General features: G+C 43.3%; 4 protein-coding genes and 3 non-coding genes across 7 annotated transcripts; 3 read left to right on the plus strand and 4 right to left on the minus strand.

Moving 5' to 3' along the window:
* Positions 1-146: 146 nt before the first annotated feature.
* Positions 147-1,993, plus strand: surf1 (SURF1 cytochrome c oxidase assembly factor). Its single transcript, XM_077736843.1, has 9 exons — positions 147-299; positions 385-451; positions 509-627; positions 949-1,031; positions 1,087-1,278; positions 1,351-1,423; positions 1,493-1,655; positions 1,724-1,805; positions 1,877-1,993. The coding sequence occupies exons 1-9, from the start codon at positions 237-239 to the stop codon at positions 1,941-1,943; spliced, it is 909 nt and encodes a 302-aa protein (XP_077592969.1). The 5' UTR covers positions 147-236; the 3' UTR covers positions 1,944-1,993.
* Positions 1,994-2,053: 60 nt separating this feature from the next.
* On the minus strand, positions 2,054-4,245 carry rpl7a (ribosomal protein L7a). The gene is made up of 8 exons (XM_077736842.1): positions 4,160-4,245; positions 3,582-3,708; positions 3,246-3,395; positions 3,025-3,165; positions 2,747-2,826; positions 2,421-2,551; positions 2,272-2,341; positions 2,054-2,197 (listed from the first exon to the last, which is right to left on the minus strand). Exons 1-8 carry the CDS (start codon positions 4,160-4,162, stop codon positions 2,093-2,095), a joined length of 807 nt encoding a protein of 268 aa, XP_077592968.1. The 5' UTR covers positions 4,163-4,245; the 3' UTR covers positions 2,054-2,092.
* Positions 2,631-2,707, minus strand: LOC144211131 (small nucleolar RNA SNORD36). The gene has a single exon (XR_013329530.1). It is a non-coding gene; the product is annotated as a small nucleolar RNA SNORD36 (small nucleolar RNA).
* Positions 2,909-2,981, minus strand: LOC144211132 (small nucleolar RNA SNORD36). The gene has a single exon (XR_013329531.1). It is a non-coding gene; the product is annotated as a small nucleolar RNA SNORD36 (small nucleolar RNA).
* Positions 3,466-3,539, minus strand: LOC144211133 (small nucleolar RNA SNORD24). Its single transcript, XR_013329532.1, has one exon. It is a non-coding gene; the product is annotated as a small nucleolar RNA SNORD24 (small nucleolar RNA).
* Positions 4,245-10,964, plus strand: usp20 (ubiquitin specific peptidase 20). Its single transcript, XM_077736840.1, has 23 exons — positions 4,245-4,670; positions 4,891-4,981; positions 5,103-5,156; positions 5,367-5,429; positions 5,507-5,759; positions 5,911-5,980; positions 6,165-6,278; positions 6,391-6,469; positions 6,643-7,069; positions 7,134-7,289; positions 7,736-7,848; positions 7,911-8,193; positions 8,277-8,310; positions 8,379-8,424; positions 8,491-8,671; positions 8,749-8,875; positions 9,140-9,309; positions 9,378-9,459; positions 9,545-9,653; positions 9,729-9,831; positions 9,895-9,963; positions 10,033-10,193; positions 10,292-10,964. The coding sequence occupies exons 2-22, from the start codon at positions 4,904-4,906 to the stop codon at positions 10,179-10,181; spliced, it is 2,760 nt and encodes a 919-aa protein (XP_077592966.1). The 5' UTR covers positions 4,245-4,670; positions 4,891-4,903; the 3' UTR covers positions 10,182-10,193; positions 10,292-10,964.
* Positions 10,965-11,525: 561 nt separating this feature from the next.
* ptges (prostaglandin E synthase) lies at positions 11,526-12,898 on the plus strand. The gene is made up of 3 exons (XM_077738054.1): positions 11,526-11,740; positions 12,111-12,193; positions 12,258-12,898. The coding sequence occupies exons 1-3, from the start codon at positions 11,633-11,635 to the stop codon at positions 12,505-12,507; spliced, it is 441 nt and encodes a 146-aa protein (XP_077594180.1). The 5' UTR covers positions 11,526-11,632; the 3' UTR covers positions 12,508-12,898.
* The last annotated feature ends 3,807 nt before the right edge of the window (positions 12,899-16,705 follow it).

The following is a 16,705-nucleotide window of genomic DNA, read 5'->3' on the forward strand; positions in this document are numbered from 1 at the left end:
TAACGACACACAAATGTTTATTTTGTTTTATTTTATTTATTTTATGAACGTGCTCCTCATTTGGATAAATAATCTTAAGTTTCTCTTTATAAAGGAAATTTATATATTTTTTGTTAATTATTTTTTAATTAGCTTTCTTGGGAAGACACCAGAATACAGGAAGTAGTAACACTTACATATCTCCCTTCAAGCTACTATTAGCATAGCAACATGACACTTACGTATCCCGAGTCGCAATGTTTCCGCTAAAAACATTCCTGGTTCACTACAACAGAACATTGTTCAAGACTTTTAACCTGGTACGTTTTCTCTAAGAATAATAAGTTATTATCATGGTTGTTGTTTTTTAACCTTCTAATATTTGCATAAACAATGTCATTGCAGACAAATGTCGTTCACATCAAGAGGACGCTTCACCTCCAGAGAACAACTCTCTTGACAAAAACTAATGGTAAGTCAGGTTTCTAATCAAATACTCTTTGTTTGGTGTAAAGTGTCAATTCTCCAGTCAGGTGGAATGGACTGCGGCACCCGTCCGGTTCGGTAGAGGCGACTGGAGAAGATGCTTTCCTCAAATGGTTTCTGCTGCTTATCCCGGCCACCACATTCGGACTCGGTACTTGGCAGGTACACACACTTTTCTAACCAATTTTAGAAGCTATGGAATAAAATTCAAACCGAAAAATACATTTAAAAGCAACCGTAAAACGCTGTGAAATGACATGAAAACATATATCTTACTTAATAACTACATACTACTATATTGTAGCCCTTTTTGTGAGAATTCCCTGGTGGTTATGACGTTTAATTCTAATGATTCGATAGAATTCATGAAAAAAAGTAGCAGTTTATTTATATTTGTTTTGAATTTTATTAAAAATGAAGAAATCTGTAAATATACACTACTCTCATGAACCTATAAACAAGTCTTGTCTTTTTTCCATGGAGGTGAAACGTCGACAATGGAAACTACAGTTGATCGACGAGCTGACCAGACTCACCACTGCGGAGCCCATCCCACTTCCTGCAGAGTAAGCACGCCGCCGCTGGAAAAAATAGAAGCAAGCTAAGGTGAAATCTGCACAGTCCCCAGGACCTGCCTTCGCTGGAGTACAGGCGGGTGCGTGTCCGCGGGCGCTACGATCACGCCAAGGAGCTGTACATCCTGCCACGCTCGCCCGTCGACCCCGATAAGGAGGCCAGGGAGGCGGGACGTTTGTCGTCTAGCGGAGAAACGGGCGCCAACGTGGTCACGCCGTTTCACTGCACGGACCTCGGGTAAGAAACGCCATTACAAAACTTGCCAGACAGGAATGGAATTATTATTATTAATCGCCACTGTCTGTCCAGCATCACAATCCTAGTGAACCGAGGTTACGTCCCCAAGCAGAAGATTTCCCCAGAGAGGAGGACCAAGGGCCAGGTGAGTGAGTCCTGGACCCCGCCTCTACGACTGGTATTGAAATTCAACTTTATATTTATTCTTTGTCAGGTAGAGGATGAGGTCGAGGTGGTCGGCGTGGTCCGACTGACGGAGCAGCGGAAGCCCTTTGTGCCCAACAACGACCCCGAGCGAAACCGATGGCACTTCCGTGACCTGGAAGCCATGGCGGATGCGACGGGAGCTCTCAACATTTTCATCGACGCCGACTTTGGTAAATTTCACAAAACTGGCGGTAAAAACAAACTGTAATAACATGTTTGCTCCCTTATATATTCTCAGCCAGCACTGTTCCCGGTGGGCCGATCGGTGGTCAGACCAGGGTGACGTTGAGGAATGAACACATGCAGTATATTGCCACCTGGTAGGTTTATTGCTCGCCTTTTGTTAGTGTATTTCATTAGTGTACTTAAAATGAATTTTTATGTCTCCAAGGTATGGATTGTGCGCAACTACTGCTTACATGTGGTATGCAAAGTTCATCAAGAAGATTAAAGTGTGAGATGTTAGATTGTTCTGCTACTCTTAAATATATCCACCTCTAAACATACACCAAGTGTAATTCCTTTGTATACTGTTGTGTATGGATGACAATGAAAATAGAAAACAGTATTCGAACATAAACAATTTTTATTATTCCAAAACAGTTTTTTAACCAAGCTTGGTCGCCAACTCTTTGGCTTTGGCCTTCTCGATCTTAGCGGTGCGAGCAGTGGACTTGGGTCCCATGACGTTGCCTCCCCAGTGACGACGAATCTGCAAAACAGCAACAAAAATAAACGACTGTCCTTCTCATGTTCTTTAGGAATCAGAAGAGAAAAAGTTCCCACCTCTTCGTATCGTTCATTGTAGTTGGTCTTGATGGTTTCCACCAGCTTGGAGAGAGCACCTTTGTCCTCGCTGGGGAAGAGAGACAAACACCAGACATGAAGCCACTTCTGACAATTGGAAATCTCTAAAAAGGCGACGAGGCGCTCACGGGTTAGTGTGCGTGATGGCCAATGACGTGCACGTCTTCCTGTGCACCAGTCTGCCCAGGCGAGCCTTTCCTTTCACGATGCAGTAGGGGACACCCATCTTGCGGCACAGCGCGGGCAAGAAAACCACCAACTGAGGAAAAAGACCAACAAAATGGCAGGATGACACACCCGGGTATATCTGGCCTAGCCGCATTGGGGGCGACAGCCCGTCGGCTCAGGGTTAAAAAGCTCGAAGTTTTGATCAACATTGCACATTTCAGGTGAAGAAATTCATTCATCATCGCCGAGAAGACCACCTCTTTTTTCCACGACTCTGTACGCTTACCTCGATGGGATCCACGTCGTGGGCGATGACCACCAGCTGGGCCTTTTTGCTCTCCACCAGCGATGTGACGGTGTTGACGCCTGGAAGGAAGGTAAGGACAAATCTTACTCCTAAAAAAGGGGAACTCTCACCGCCTAAGATGGTTCTCATTGGCCATTTTTTTTTGCTCAGGGTTAAAAAGCTCATAAAACATCAGGTAGTCTCAGGTGAAGAAATTCAAGTAACATCATCGCAATTTCGGCCATGTTGGGGCAGGGCATGTCATTTTAATTGCTTACCGGCACGCAGGACTGGAGGCCTCCTGGTGGGTGTGTCTCCTTTGCCAGCTGCCTTTTGTACAGCACGGGCTTGCAGCCTTTTCTTCTTCTCCTGCTTAGTCTCGGGCCTGTACTTGTGTGCCAATTTGAACAGCTGAGTGGCTAAACAGAATAGGGAAAGCACAATAAATCATCTCACGTCGCCCGACTTTCAAAATAATTCACCTAAAAGGCGTACCGACCGGTCTGTCGGTCCAAGGCCTGGGTGAACTGGTTGATCGCGGGTGGGACCTTCAGACGCTTGTAGAGGATGGCACGCTGCCTCTGCAGGCGGATGTAGCGAGGCCATTTCACAAAGCGTGTCAAATCACGCTTAGGTTGAATATCCTGGCCTGAAAACCAAAACAAGAACAAGTCACGATTCTGACTGTACACTTCACGTCACTATGTGGCACATGAGGGCACATCAGCGATCTTGGTGGAAAAAATTGTCTGCATTGTGGGTAAGATAGCAAATATTCATAACATCATCTGTGCACCATTTTGGGTACCCGGCAAAAAGTCATGGGCCAACTTACCGATGCCAAAGTTCTTAGGCCTCTTCTCGAAAAGGGGGTTGTTCACCTTCTTCTTCTTGACCACCGGTTTCCTGGCCACCAAAGGGGCCGGGGCCACCTTTTTTCCCTTTGCCTTCTTTCCTTTGGGCTGTCAAACGAAAATAAAGCATCATTAGTCATAATTATAGACCAACAGGGATATAGGTATGAAGACTATTAGAAGAAATAAGGAGCTAATATTGTTTTAACTTTGATTTTCTTTCGTCAAGCCAATAAGTGGCATACGAACAAAAACTTCAGATATAGCAGTGTTATTACTTATAGAGGATAGGACTTCAAATTCGACGTACAAATCTCGCATTCTCCACCACACCGTAGCATTGTGCCACTGGGCTAACTAGCACCGGGACCCACCGAGGATACGTTCAAGTCTTACAAAAATCTAGGCAAGTTTAGGTGAAAAATAAGAACTTGAAGTATTAGAACAAGTCCTGCAAGATCATATATTACATTTCAGAACAATAAAGTCGAAGATAGGAAGACGATGACTGCAGATTCGACATCTTGGAGATCAGCCCAGGAAAGAAAACTGCACTCACCATGTCGGCTCAGGCGAAAAGGAGGAGCAAGGGCTGCTGGGAAAGCAAGTACCGCGAGGCTTTACAAACAGCATAACGTGGTCTCTCGGCTGGCTGATCTGGAGTCAGATTACCAAGCGCGCTAATCATTCTGGGAAAGATAATTGTCCACAGCCGTTCCGACTTGTCACGTGCTAAACATTTTCTCCGTGAATTAGTCAGCAATTGAAATGGAGCTTTATTGTGTATATTTGAACACGTTTGTCTTAATATTATTGAAAGATACAAAAAAATTATGCCTGCATTTTTTTCAAATTGTATTCAAGTGCTCACGTGACGAAAGAGAACACGCTCTTCGACGTGACGCGATTAATAGGAGGGGAGGTAGAAGTGGGTTGTTTGGGGTCGAAAGTGGGGAGAAATTCTTGTCTTGTCATTCAGCACGACTCTCCTCCTCTCCGTCTTAAACCACCATGCTTTGTTTCCCTACAATGTGAAGCTAACATCTCGGTGACAACTGTCACAAGACCCGGTAAGTAATAGTATATCAATTTGCCACTGTCGTGTCCGTGTTTAGCATGTAGCATCTTATTTTCCGCGAGTCATTCCTCGGGCCTGTCATTTTCTCCTCCTTCATTTCCATTAACAAGTTCTAAGTCGTCCTTATTTCGGAATGGAGACTGCGTTTCGTTATATTTATGTCATCCCCGTTGAATGCTATAACGTTAGCCATCGTATTTGTTATTCCCCAGGTAAACTACAAACATGGCCGACCACGACCTTTGCCCCCACTTGGATAGCATTGGGGAGATAACCAAAGAAGACCTCTTGCAAAAATCCCAGGTGCGTCGACGTCATTTCCCCCATCAAACATGGACTCATTGACATTGACGCTAATAGGCGACCATTTTGTCTTTTAAAGTATTGAGATTTGTAAGTGCTTACTCACTGTTCTCTCTTATAGGGGAGCTGTCAATCATGTGGTGTCGCTGGTCCGAACCTGTGGGCATGTCTTGAGGTGCTCTTTTAAATTATGACTATTTTAACTCATTAACAGTGGTAAAGTGGCCGCCATTAACAGTGGTAAAATTTCCATCCATTTTGAAGTAGTGGGAATTCAATTACTAAAAATGGATTGGACATTTGTCACAATGAATTACGTTCAATGATAAATACCCAATACTAGTATTTCTATTTGTATGTGCTTTATATTTCTTTTTTTCCACAGAACGGCTGTCAATATGTCGGCTGCGGAGAGTCCAACTCGGATCACAGCACCCTGCACGCTCAGGTACAATCATCGAGAAATACCGACATACATCTACCTTCTTTGCGATTAAATTGCAAATGCGTTACTCTTTCATCCAGGGCGTGAAGCACAACCTGACGGTGAACCTGACCACCTTCAGGATCTGGTGCTATGTATGCGAGCGGGAGGTCTTTCTGGAGTGCCAGATCCCCTGTCCAGGGTCCGACCCGGCGGTCGACGCCCCCCACCGAGAGCAGCGCTCATCTCCGGAAGAGCGAGAGCCGCCGATGGATCACCCGCTAAAAGGCGTGCCCATCGCCATGGGCGAAGAGGAAGGCTCCGAGTCCGAGGAAGACGAGCTGAAACCCAGAGGTAAAGCGGGCCTTTCGAGTGTTGCTTCCATGACCGTGATCATTCCCTTCATGTATACGCATATATCCATATTAGGTAGTTCCGATCATCCACGCCACGGTCGTGGTTTCTTCTCACAAACGACAAGAGCTGCTCGCCTATTGTTTTGTAGGTTTAACAGGAATGAAAAACATTGGCAACTCCTGCTACATGAACGCCGCTCTCCAAGCGCTTTCCAACTGGTGAGCTATTTGTAGGCAATTTGAGAAATTAGTTAATAATGGGAACCTCATTTAATTTCAATGTGAATCATATAGTGAATTTTACCACTTGAACAACTTTGAATTCAGTATATCCGTGTTAGACAAACAGATATTTTGTTGTGCTTACTTATAACATTTTGTTTTTGTTATTGTTTCCGAGCAGTCCTCCTCTCACTCAGTACTTTTTGGACTGCGCCGGTCTGGTTCGCACGGACAAGAAACCGGCGCTGTGCAAGAGCTACCAAAAACTCATCTCAGAGCTCTGGCATAAGAAACGGTAAAGTAGTTGTACTATGTTTTTTTATTATTGTTATTATTTTTGTTTTTGCTAGTCTTGACAAATATCATGACAGACACATAGCATAACCTGAACTGTTGGACTCTTTCAGGCCCAGCTATATCGTCCCTACCACTCTTTCCCACGGCATCAAACTACTGAACCCCATGTTTCGTGGTTATGCTCAGCAGGTAGGAACAAAAGCAGCAAAATGACATGAAGGCATGTCAAAAGATTATTAGCAGTCGTAGCCCATGAATCAAAACAATTGCTAGTTTCAGCCCCAATGAAATTAAACTTGTTGGATTCATCTGTTAAGAGAAAATGGAGTTAACTGGATTTTTTTGTGTTTATTGTGGTGTAGGACACTCAGGAGTTCCTTCGCTGTCTAATGGACCAGCTCCACGAAGAACTGAAGGAACCACTTAGCGAGCGCCCCGCCAGCAGCGAGAGTAGCGACAGCGAGGAGCGACCAGACACCGAGCGCTCGTCCGCCGCAGCCGACGACGACTTTCTCTCCTGCGACTCGGGCTCCAACAGCGACCGCGGCGAAGCGGGGACGACTAGCGGCGGCGAGACGGACGAGCCCGCCCCCGAGGAACGGCCCGTGGAGATCTCGGAGAAGGAGCGCCTGAAGGAGAAGCGGGTGTCCGGGTCGCCCCTCCGCGGCGGCTCGCGGGACGTGGACGAGGACGCCGACGTGGACACGGCTTTTCCCGAGGTGACCGACGGAGCAGTGGTGGAGGAGGAGGAGTCTCCGCGTCGGGGAATGGACAACAACAACGACTCACGTGAGAGAATCTCGGTAAAAGCGCTCTGTTAAACCTTCTAATGATGAATTGTCTCTTTCGCCAGAACCCAACAATGAAGCACCGCCACCCCGACGTCCGAATTCCACCTCTTGCAGTCCCGTGAGAACCCTCCAGGATCTTCACTCCAAACTGTCTTCCGGCGCCTCGCTGCGTTCCAGTCCTCTCCGCGCCGCGGCTTGCTCTTTTCCGTTCAGAAAAGGTAACAAGAGGTTTTAAAATGGTCTATTCTGCCATACATGTCAATATGATATTTCCTCATACTCGTATCTAGTCAAAATCCGTCTGAATCGAGCTTTACACGCAGAAATAAACAATAGGTTACCACACTTCCACTCCCATCCGCTAGACGGCAGTATTCAGTCGACATGTAGTAATGGTGCTTGAACACAGGAAGCGCTGTTTCTCGGCTCATGTCCTCTATCAAATTCTTTAAGATAATTTTTTTTCTTCATATTTAGAATCCTGTATTTAATATCTTTTTTAATAAAACCATGTGACACAATGAAAACCATATGTTTTTCAAATATAAAACTTTAGCTTTCAGAAAGAAATGGATATAAATGTGCTTTTATGACCATTTTGATGTTTTGTTTTCTCATGCTAACCCTTTTTGAAGCCTCGTTCTTTGACTGTTTTTTTTTTTAGCTCAGCTCCTGCTCGCCTCCAAAAAGAAGAAGCAGTCTCACTACCGCAGCGTCATCTCCGACATCTTTGACGGCTCCGTCCTCAGCTTGGTCCAGTGTCTGACCTGCGACAGGGTGAGTTAGTCTTCCACCCGACGTAGAACCGACACCAAGTTAAATACGTATCTGTACCCCAGGTGTCCACCACCGTGGAGACCTTCCAAGACTTGTCCTTGCCCATCCCCGGGAAGGAGGACCTGGCTAAACTCCACGCGTCCATCCACCAGAACGCAGCGGCGACTGCGGCGGCCAAAAGCGCCGCCGTCGCCGCCGAAATGTACGGCTCGCAGGGCTGGATCTCCTTCCTCGTGGATTCCATTCGCCGCTTTGTGGTCTCATGCATACCCACCTGGTTCTGGGGACCCGTAGTGACCTTGGAGGACTGCCTGGCTGCCTTTTTTGCCGCCGATGAACTCAAAGGTTTCATTTATTTTTTTAATATTTTTAACCAATGAGCTGGACCCATTTGAGATAATTTCCTCGGTGTCATTTTCATTTTGCAGGAGATAACATGTACAGCTGTGAAAGATGTAAAAAGTGAGTAGGTCTGTCCATTGGAGCCCGAAAAAAAATGATTTTTTTAATCTAATTTTGGCTTTTTTTAGGTTAAGAAATGGTGTCAAATATTGCAAAGTGCTCCGACTTCCAGAGGTCTGATTTTATTCTCTTATGTTGCCATTTTTCATCATTGACTCATTCCACGACTGTACTTTTCAGATCCTTTGCATCCACCTGAAGCGCTTCCGCCACGAGGTCATGTACTCGTTCAAAATCGGCAGCCACGTCTCCTTCCCGCTGGAAGGCTTGGACATGCGGCCCTTCCTAGCTAAAGACAGCCCGTCCCAAGTCACCTCGTACGATCTGCTCTCTGTCATCTGTCACCACGGCACAGCTGGAAGTAAGTAAGGCCTCCCCCCGACCCAACCAAGTCATTTTTTTCTCCTTTACGAGCGCTTTTATTATCCATGTACGCAGGCGGACATTATATCGCATACTGCCAGAACGTCATCAACGGTCAGTGGTACGAATTTGACGACCAGTACGTGACGGAAGTCCACGAGACGGTGGTTCAGAACGCTGAAGCCTATGTGCTCTTCTACAGGTGAGGATGCTCAAACAAATTTCAAGTCGTTTTTTTTTTTAATTGGATGTGATCATATATAATAACAAAAGAAAAAGTAACTAGTTTGGGCCTATCGCCACAGCCAATGAATCTTAGTATTATGTCACTGCTAATAAAACACATTTTCTCGCATCACTTAATTTTCAAAAAATTGCTGCTTGATTCTCCAATTTTTCCCATTTTTTTTAGTCCTATCTCTTTGTCTTTGGACTTTAATCAACTTGTGTTTTTGATGTGTCGCAGGAAAAGCAGCGAGGAATCAGTGAGGGAACGTCAGAAAGTGGTAGCCCTGGCCAGCGCCAGGGAGCCCGGCCTTCTCCACTTTTACATCTCGCGGGAGTGGCTCAACAAGTTCAACACCTTTGCGGAACCCGGGCCCATCGCTAACAACACTTTCTTATGTCACCACGGAGGTACGGGTGGGCGGAAGTCGTATTTAAGTAGCGCTATCACTGTGGATGAAACTCTGGTCTTTTTCTAGGCATCCCTCCCGACAAGTATCACTACATTGACGACCTGGTGGTCATTGTACCGCAGGATGTGTGGGAGTACCTTTACAACAGGTGAACACATCTTTTAAATACTCCTAATAGTCCTTAAACAGTGTTTGGATGGAAATCAAGGAAAGTTTGTTGTTTCTCTGTCTAGTTTTGGAGGCGGTCCAGCCGTCAATCACCTGTACACCTGCGCCATCTGCCAGGTGGAGATCGAGGCGCTGGCCAAGCGCAGGAAAACGGAGATTGACACTTTTATCAAGGTTGGGCCAAAAAAAAAATAATAATACCCACTTCATTGTGCAGCCACTGAATTAAGGGATGTTTGCCTTGTACAGCTTAACAAAGAGTTTCAGGCTGAAGAAGCGCCCGCCGTCATCCTCTGCATCGCCATGCACTGGTTCCGCCAATGGGAGACGTTTGTCAAAGGCAAAGACAACGGTAAGAAAGACCCAATATCTAAAAAAAATGCCCGCTCTTAAATGTGTTCTTGCACATTTGCAGAGCTTCCCGGTCCCATCGACAACAGTAAAATCGGCGTGATGAAGGGAGGCCACGTCCAGCTCAAGCAAGGTCCGTCTCCCGTCTGTCCATAATGAAACATGGCGCTGATTTTCTTCTTCTTTGCTCCTTTTCCCCCAGGCGCCGACTACGGTCAGATATCCCAGGAGACATGGCAGTACCTGTGGGGGATCTATGGCGGCGGTCCCGAAATCGCCGTCAGGCAGACGGCGCCTCCGGCCGACCCGGACGCCGAGGGCAAGATCCGAGCTGAGACCAGAGCGCTCTGATTGGTGCACTAGGTAAGAAGGCGTGGTCAAGTGTTGTCGGCAAATTAAGGGTTGAAGAAACTATTTGCTGCCATTTTTGTTCCCTCACCATTTTTTTTTTTTTTTTACAGAGGAAAAAAAATCTGCGTTTGAATCCCCAGTGTGACCCCGATGGCCCTGCCCCTCTTCTATTCTTGCCCGACAAAAGAATTTCGCGCCCAAATGAAAATGACAGTGCAGGAAAGTATCGTTTTCTTGTTGTCGTCCCTTTGCTATGTTATTGTTGTAAATAGACATGAATTTATTTATTGCTCGTTGAAAAATGGCGAGAAAAAAACGAAATGGCAGTTAAATGCACGTAAATGTGCTCGCCGTGGATAGAATATTACATTAGATGTGTTTTGGGGAGGGAAAAGAAGCATATAGAGATTAAGGGGGGAAAAAGAACATTTTTATTTATGGGTGCAAGTCTAGTGTCCACCACAGGAGGGCGACAACGGAATGACAATTACAATCTGTTCATTCGATTATTTTTTAATTTAAAATGTGAAATAAAAAAGGTATGTAAGAACACACTAGCACGCAATTAACCACAAAAATGTTTGTGCCTAAATTAATGCTACGCAGTATTTGCCATTTGTTTTTAAAAAAAAGGAAAGTACTTTATTGTATAAAGTCCGCACGCGTGTTTACTCTGGCTATTTTTTTCCAACTTAAAATGTCCTGATTGCAGTGCTTTTGAAAACATTGAATGTGTGTACACGTAATGATTGCCAAAATGATTAAACGTGCAAATTAACGGCATTGTCGTCACTCTTTGGATTTTCAAACAGATTGAGACGGTGGCCTTCATCATTTGGGCTTATTCCTTCGTGACTAATGAGCGCCTTTGTGGAATTTCACTTGTGGCATTTGTTGAGCCAATCTGAGTCATTTCTATTTTGCCCGCAGTCGTCCTATTTTGCCAGCGTGAGCACGAAAAGGGAAGCCGCCGTATGAGTGTGCGCTCGCTTGCGTCAATGGAAGTGAGTCTTGTTAACGTCAACATTCACTCATGGCGAAAATTATAATATTTGGCAAATTTTAACAATTTATAACATTCAAAATTCCCATTCCAAAAAAGATTGGACGTCTATTGGCAGAATGGCAACATTCCTAACCCATTTTTTTAACATGAATTTGGAGTCTTGCCCTTTTTACGGAGGAGGAAAAAAATCCAAGCCCTTTTGTAAATTTTTTTTGCCAGTTTTGACATCTCACACATGTGTGAAAACATTATGGCGTGCTGGAAAGGAACTTTGGGGCTGCCGTGGTGGTTTGTCTCAGTGGGTGGAGGCTCCAGGCTGCTTGAAATAGCGCCCCCCCCTTTGGTGGGACTCCCAGTCGAGCTATTACGCAGTTGAACAAAGAGGTCGGAACCTAGACGGCGTTTCCCTCCTGCGCACCTCTACCGGAAACTTCTTTTTACAGTCATGTTAAGAAACAGTGTTTTCTCCTGCTTTGTTTTCTACGCCGTGCTCCTCCTCTTGAAGATGTACGCACTGGCTATTATCACGGGAGAACTCCGGCTACGTAAAAAGGTGAGTTGCCAGGGTTTTTGGGGTGATATATAGCAAAGAATGTGTCAAAAGTTGGTGTTGTAAAGAAACTAGGTTGAGTGAGTGGGAATATGAATGAAAGATTGTTATTATTGAGGTAGGTCAACCTGAGGAGGGTGTTATGTGTTAGGAGAACAGTTGGAATGAGTGAATAAATGAGCTAGTGTTGGATTCTGGGGTGAGGAATGAATGAGTGAGTGTTTAGGGGGGTGTAGAAGGGTCATCGAGGGCCTTAGAAAATGAAAAGGGGGCAAATTTGGGGTGTTATATGTGATTAAGTCAATGAATGAATGTATGTTTTCCAACAAATGGTATAGACAGTAAATGTTAATACCAATTTTTCTCTGTGAAGGCTTTTGCTAACCCAGAAGACGCCATAAGACATGGAGGACTACAATTCCACCGGCTGGATCCAGATGTGGAAAGATGCCGCAGGTGAGGTTAAAGTCTGTCACGTGTCCATCGCAAGCTAACTGACATTTGTTTTATTTTTTTACAGAGCTCATCACAATGACATGGAGAACATCTTCCCCTTCCTATTCCTGGGTGCCATCTACTCCATGACTGGTCCATCTTTGGCCGTGGCCCGTCTCCATTTCCTGGTGTTTGCGGCGTGCCGGTTGCTTCATAGTGTGGCTTACCTAGCCGCTTTGCCGGCGCCCACCCGCTCGCTAGCATATGTGGCGGCGCAGGTGCCTTGCTTTTCCATGGCCTTGCAAATTCTGGCCGCAGTGGCCGCCTACGCTTGAGCCTCCGCTGTCTCCGTTTTATGAAGGACAGGGGTTGGGAATCAGGGTTTTCCAAACTCCTGTCGACAGAAGGTATGTTTTGGTTAAAAAAAAGGTTTGGGAAACCCTGCTTTTCACTTCTGTTGTATACACACAAACTGTGTGCTGGACTGGACAAAATGTTTTTTCTTGACTTGAAAACTCGAAGGAAGATTGTGTAAATGGAATATTTCACATGTTGGATTATTTATTATTTAAGAAGTAGCTACATTTAAGAATAATGTAGCATAATTGTGTACAAGTGACAATGTAGAAACTGTGTGATGAGAGTTTTATTCTTCTTATTATTATTATGAACACTTTGGAGAGTACTATTTTAAATAGATTAAAAAGAAATACTATGTTTTTGCGACCTTGGCCAGACATGTTTTGTTTTTAGGAATTTCAATTGATATTTGTTTTAATGTTGGTCGATCAAGTGCCCACCATTCTGAATGACGAGGGTCCGTGAAGTGGTCTCCCATTAGTATTATAACTACGTAGTCCATTCCACTCTGACCGTAAATCCATTCCATGTTTTTTTTGCCACCTCGACGCTAATCAGCGCCTGGTGTGCCCGGAAGTTAGTCGAGCATGGGCGGGCGCAGGCAGCACTTGGAGACCGCCGGAGAAAAGGCTAAAATCATGGCGAAACTCAAGTTTTCCACCAAAGTAAGTCTTCTTATCTGCTATTATTCATTCGTAAGTTAGTCTAAGGTAAATAACATTGCCGATAGGAAGTAAGATATTAGCGATTGTGCTGGAACACCGCAAAAAGTGATGGGAATATTCCGTTAATTGAGAACGGAAAACGTGGTCGTTCGTTTGCAGGAAGTGGCGACAGAAAAGGCTTTTATTTGTCTAGGAGCGACCGGAAATAAGATGGCTTCATTTTTTCCACTTTCTCACGCGCAGTTTTGTGATGACATGTTTCCGGTGTAAATGATTGATTGCTGTGTTTGGGAAATATTTTATAAGTTTGTGGCTTTAATGGTGAAACAATGTGAAGTAGTGTCACTTCGTTGTTCGGCTTATAAAAATTAATAAATAAGAAAAATACAAAGTTAAAAATACCATTTAAAATAAGGGTTTTATTTGTTTGACAAAAAGACCATGTATAGTAAGGCTTTTATTTGAGGAAAAAAGACGAAGTATAGTATTGCTTTTTGGGGTGAGAAAAGACCATGTATCGTAAGGCTTGGGAACTGTAAGTGATCTTGCAGGTTTTCCACAGCGGTCCGGCGGGGTCCTGCATTCCTGCGGCCGTTATGTAATTACCCCGGCATCTCTCGGGGCCAAATAGGACTCCGAGCCAGGGTGGGAGGGTGCCTGCCGCCGCCTTCCGCCGCCACTGTTACCGCATTACCCTGAAATGTTGGATTTATCATCTCTTGCCTCAAGGGCATGTTTTATGATATTCCTTCTTTCAACCAAAAAAAACGTTCAACTTCTCCCAGTGATTTTCCGACAAGCCGTGACTCATTCCCGAGCCGGAATTGTGGCTCATTATTTGGTTTTGTCTGACACAAAGGAAATATGAGTGAGAGTGGAGGAGGATTCTGGCATTCACATGCAACAAGTTGGCTATACTATGTCATTTTCTAAGATAAAAAAGCCTTACTATACTATGTCGTTTTTTGGGGAGAAAAGACTTACTATACTATGTCATTGTTCTGTGGACCTGTAGCCCAGTGTCTATGTCACTGGTCTCCCACCTCTGAGAATGTGGGTTCGAATCCTGCTCTGCTCTGCTTTGTGAGCTAACCTAACTTTTCCCAAAGTACAATAAAGTACCAAGTATAATCTGAGAGTGAAAAGATTACTGCCTAATCTTGGAGAGTGGTGGACCAGTGGCTAAGTCATCAGTCTCCCACATCTGGGGTTGTTGGTTCAATTCCTAGTGCATGCAAACATTTTCCAAATATTATTCAGGTAAATGAATAAGATAAAAGTATAAGTATTACTACCTTCTCTCACAGGGTGGTGGCACAGTGGCTAAGCCATCAGTCTCCCACATCTGGGGTTGTTGGTTCAAATCCCAGTGCCAGCAAAGATTTTCCCAATATTATTCAGTTAAAAGAATAAGTTAAAATGTCTAAGTGTTTAAGTGTATAAGTATTCAGTAGTGGATGAAGCATTTTGTGTAAAAAATGACTAAGTGTTTCACCCCATTTCCTTGGATAAAACGTTTCAACACCCATGTATAAGTGGGGCACGAGTTGGTGTTGTGGGTTGCACACTCGCCTTTGCACCAAGAGAACGTGAGTTCGCTTCCCGGTGTCGGCGGTTCACTGACCAAGCAAGCGGTCGAGGGTCGGCCGAAGGCCGACCCGAGAACGCCTTTCGCACATACAGGTCCATTAAGTGTCTTCCGAACTGCCGAAGGCAGTTCGGAATATAACCTTTTGCTGAAAAGTATGACTAAGTGTTTCATATAAATTAAAAAGTTTTTCTTTTTTTTTTTTCTTCTTCTTCTTTTTCCGTTGACCAATTCTCCTTTCCAATTATTTTCAGCCAAACGACAGCGGGATTCGAACCCAGGTCTCCCACACGGGAGCCCTGTGAACTAACCTCTGTGCCAACCAAGTGACTACACTTTCCTTAGTAATCATTTGAGTGTCTTTCCAAGAAGTACACAGAAATAACTAAGTGAAAATGTGTGTCCCGACCGGGAATCGAACCCAGGTCTCCCGGACGGGAGACAGGTGAGTTAACCTCTGCGCCAACCAAGTGCTTACACTTTTCTTTGTAATCATTTGAGTGTCTTTCCAAGAAGTACACAGAAAAACTAAGTGAAAATGTGTCCCGATGGGGATTTGAACCCAGGTCTGCCGGACGGGAGTCCAGTGAACTAACCTCTGTGCCAACCAAGTGGCTACATTTTCCTTGGTCATCATTTGAGTGTCTTGACTGCAGAAGAGCACAGAAACAACGAACGTAAAATGTGTCCCGACCGGGATTTGAACCCAGGCCACCCAGACGGGAGACAGGTGAGTTAACCACTACGCCACAATTTGGCTACACTTTGCTAAGTCGTCATTTGAAAGTCTTGACTACAAGTACACAGAAACAACTAATACATTGTTTTGCTGAATAGGGTTAAGGTTAAAGTGTTTTGCTGGGAAAAAATGACTAAGTGTTTAGTCTAAATTAAAAAAGTTTTTCTTTTTTTTAGGATTAGGGTAATACATTGTTTTGCTAAAAAAAAATGACTAAGTGTTTTGTTTAAATTAAAAAAGTTTTTCTGTTTTTTAGGATTAAGGTAATACATTGTTTTGCTAAAAAAATGACTAAGTGTTTAGTCTAAATTAAAAAAGTTTTTCTGTTTTTTAGGATTAAGGTAATACATTGTTTTGCTAAAAAAATGACTAAGTGTTTAGTTTAAATTTAAAAAGTTTTTCTTTTTTTGTTAGGGTTAGGGTAATACATTGTTTTGCTGAAAAAAATGACTAAGTGTTTAGTTTAAATTTAAAAAGTTTTTCATTTTTTAAGGATTAGGGTAATACATTGTTTTGCTGAAAAAATGACTAAGTGTTTAGTCTAAATTAAAAAAGTTTTTCTGTTTTTTAGGATTAAGGTAATACATTGTTTTGCTAAAAAAATGACTAAGTGTTTAGTTTAAATTTAAAAAGTTTTTCTTTTTTTGTTAGGGTTAGGGTAATACATTGTTTTGCTGAAAAAAATGACTAAGTGTTTAGTTTAAATTTAAAAAGTTTTTCATTTTTTTAAGGATTAGGGTAATACATTGTTTTGCTGAAAAAAATGACTAAGTGTTTAGTTTAAATTAAAAGTTTTTCTTTTTTTGTTAGGGTTAGGGTAATACATTGTTTTGCTGAAAAAAATGACTAAGTGTTTAGTTTAAATTAAAAAAGTTTTTTTTTTTGGATTAGGGTAATACATTGTTTTGCTGAAAAAAATGACTAAGTGTTTAATTTAAATTCAAAAAGTTTTTTCTTTTTTAGGGTTAGAGTAATACATTGTTTTGCTGAAAAAAATGACTAAGTGTTTAGTTTAAATTAAAAAAGTTTTTTTTAGGATTAGGGTAATACGTACATTGTTTTGCAGAAAAAAAATGACTAAGTGTTTAGTTTAAAATAAAAAAAAGTATTTGGCAGTACAATATCTTAATACATTTTGCATTCATTTAGTTTTTTTTTCCAATAGCACAGAAATTTTCTTG

Source organism: Stigmatopora nigra, chromosome 17, assembly GCF_051989575.1.
Source record: "Stigmatopora nigra isolate UIUO_SnigA chromosome 17, RoL_Snig_1.1, whole genome shotgun sequence".
Lineage (NCBI taxonomy): Eukaryota > Metazoa > Chordata > Actinopteri > Syngnathiformes > Syngnathidae > Stigmatopora > Stigmatopora nigra.

Excerpts from the sequence above, each read along its gene's own strand:
- surf1 (XM_077736843.1), top strand. The coding sequence starts at position 237 with ATGTTTCCGCTAAAAACATTCCTGGTTCACTACAACAGAACATTGTTC. Across the intron at positions 1,032-1,086 it reads CCCATCCCACTTCCTGCAGA|TCCCCAGGACCTGCCTTCGC; the intron begins GTAAGCACGCCG and ends AAATCTGCACAG. Across the intron at positions 1,424-1,492 it reads AGAGGAGGACCAAGGGCCAG|GTAGAGGATGAGGTCGAGGT; the intron begins GTGAGTGAGTCC and ends ATTCTTTGTCAG.
- rpl7a (XM_077736842.1), bottom strand. Across the intron at positions 2,827-3,024 it reads GCCTCCAGTCCTGCGTGCCG|GCGTCAACACCGTCACATCG; the intron begins GTAAGCAATTAA and ends CCTTCCTTCCAG. Across the intron at positions 2,552-2,746 it reads ACGACGTGGATCCCATCGAG|TTGGTGGTTTTCTTGCCCGC; the intron begins GTAAGCGTACAG and ends CTTTTTCCTCAG.
- usp20 (XM_077736840.1), top strand. The coding sequence starts at position 4,904 with ATGGCCGACCACGACCTTTGCCCCCACTTGGATAGCATTGGGGAGATA. Across the intron at positions 7,070-7,133 it reads GGACAACAACAACGACTCAC|AACCCAACAATGAAGCACCG; the intron begins GTGAGAGAATCT and ends CTCTTTCGCCAG. Across the intron at positions 9,310-9,377 it reads TTTCTTATGTCACCACGGAG|GCATCCCTCCCGACAAGTAT; the intron begins GTACGGGTGGGC and ends GTCTTTTTCTAG.
- ptges (XM_077738054.1), top strand. The coding sequence starts at position 11,633 with ATGTTAAGAAACAGTGTTTTCTCCTGCTTTGTTTTCTACGCCGTGCTC. Across the intron at positions 11,741-12,110 it reads AACTCCGGCTACGTAAAAAG|GCTTTTGCTAACCCAGAAGA; the intron begins GTGAGTTGCCAG and ends TTCTCTGTGAAG. Across the intron at positions 12,194-12,257 it reads GATGTGGAAAGATGCCGCAG|AGCTCATCACAATGACATGG; the intron begins GTGAGGTTAAAG and ends ATTTTTTTACAG.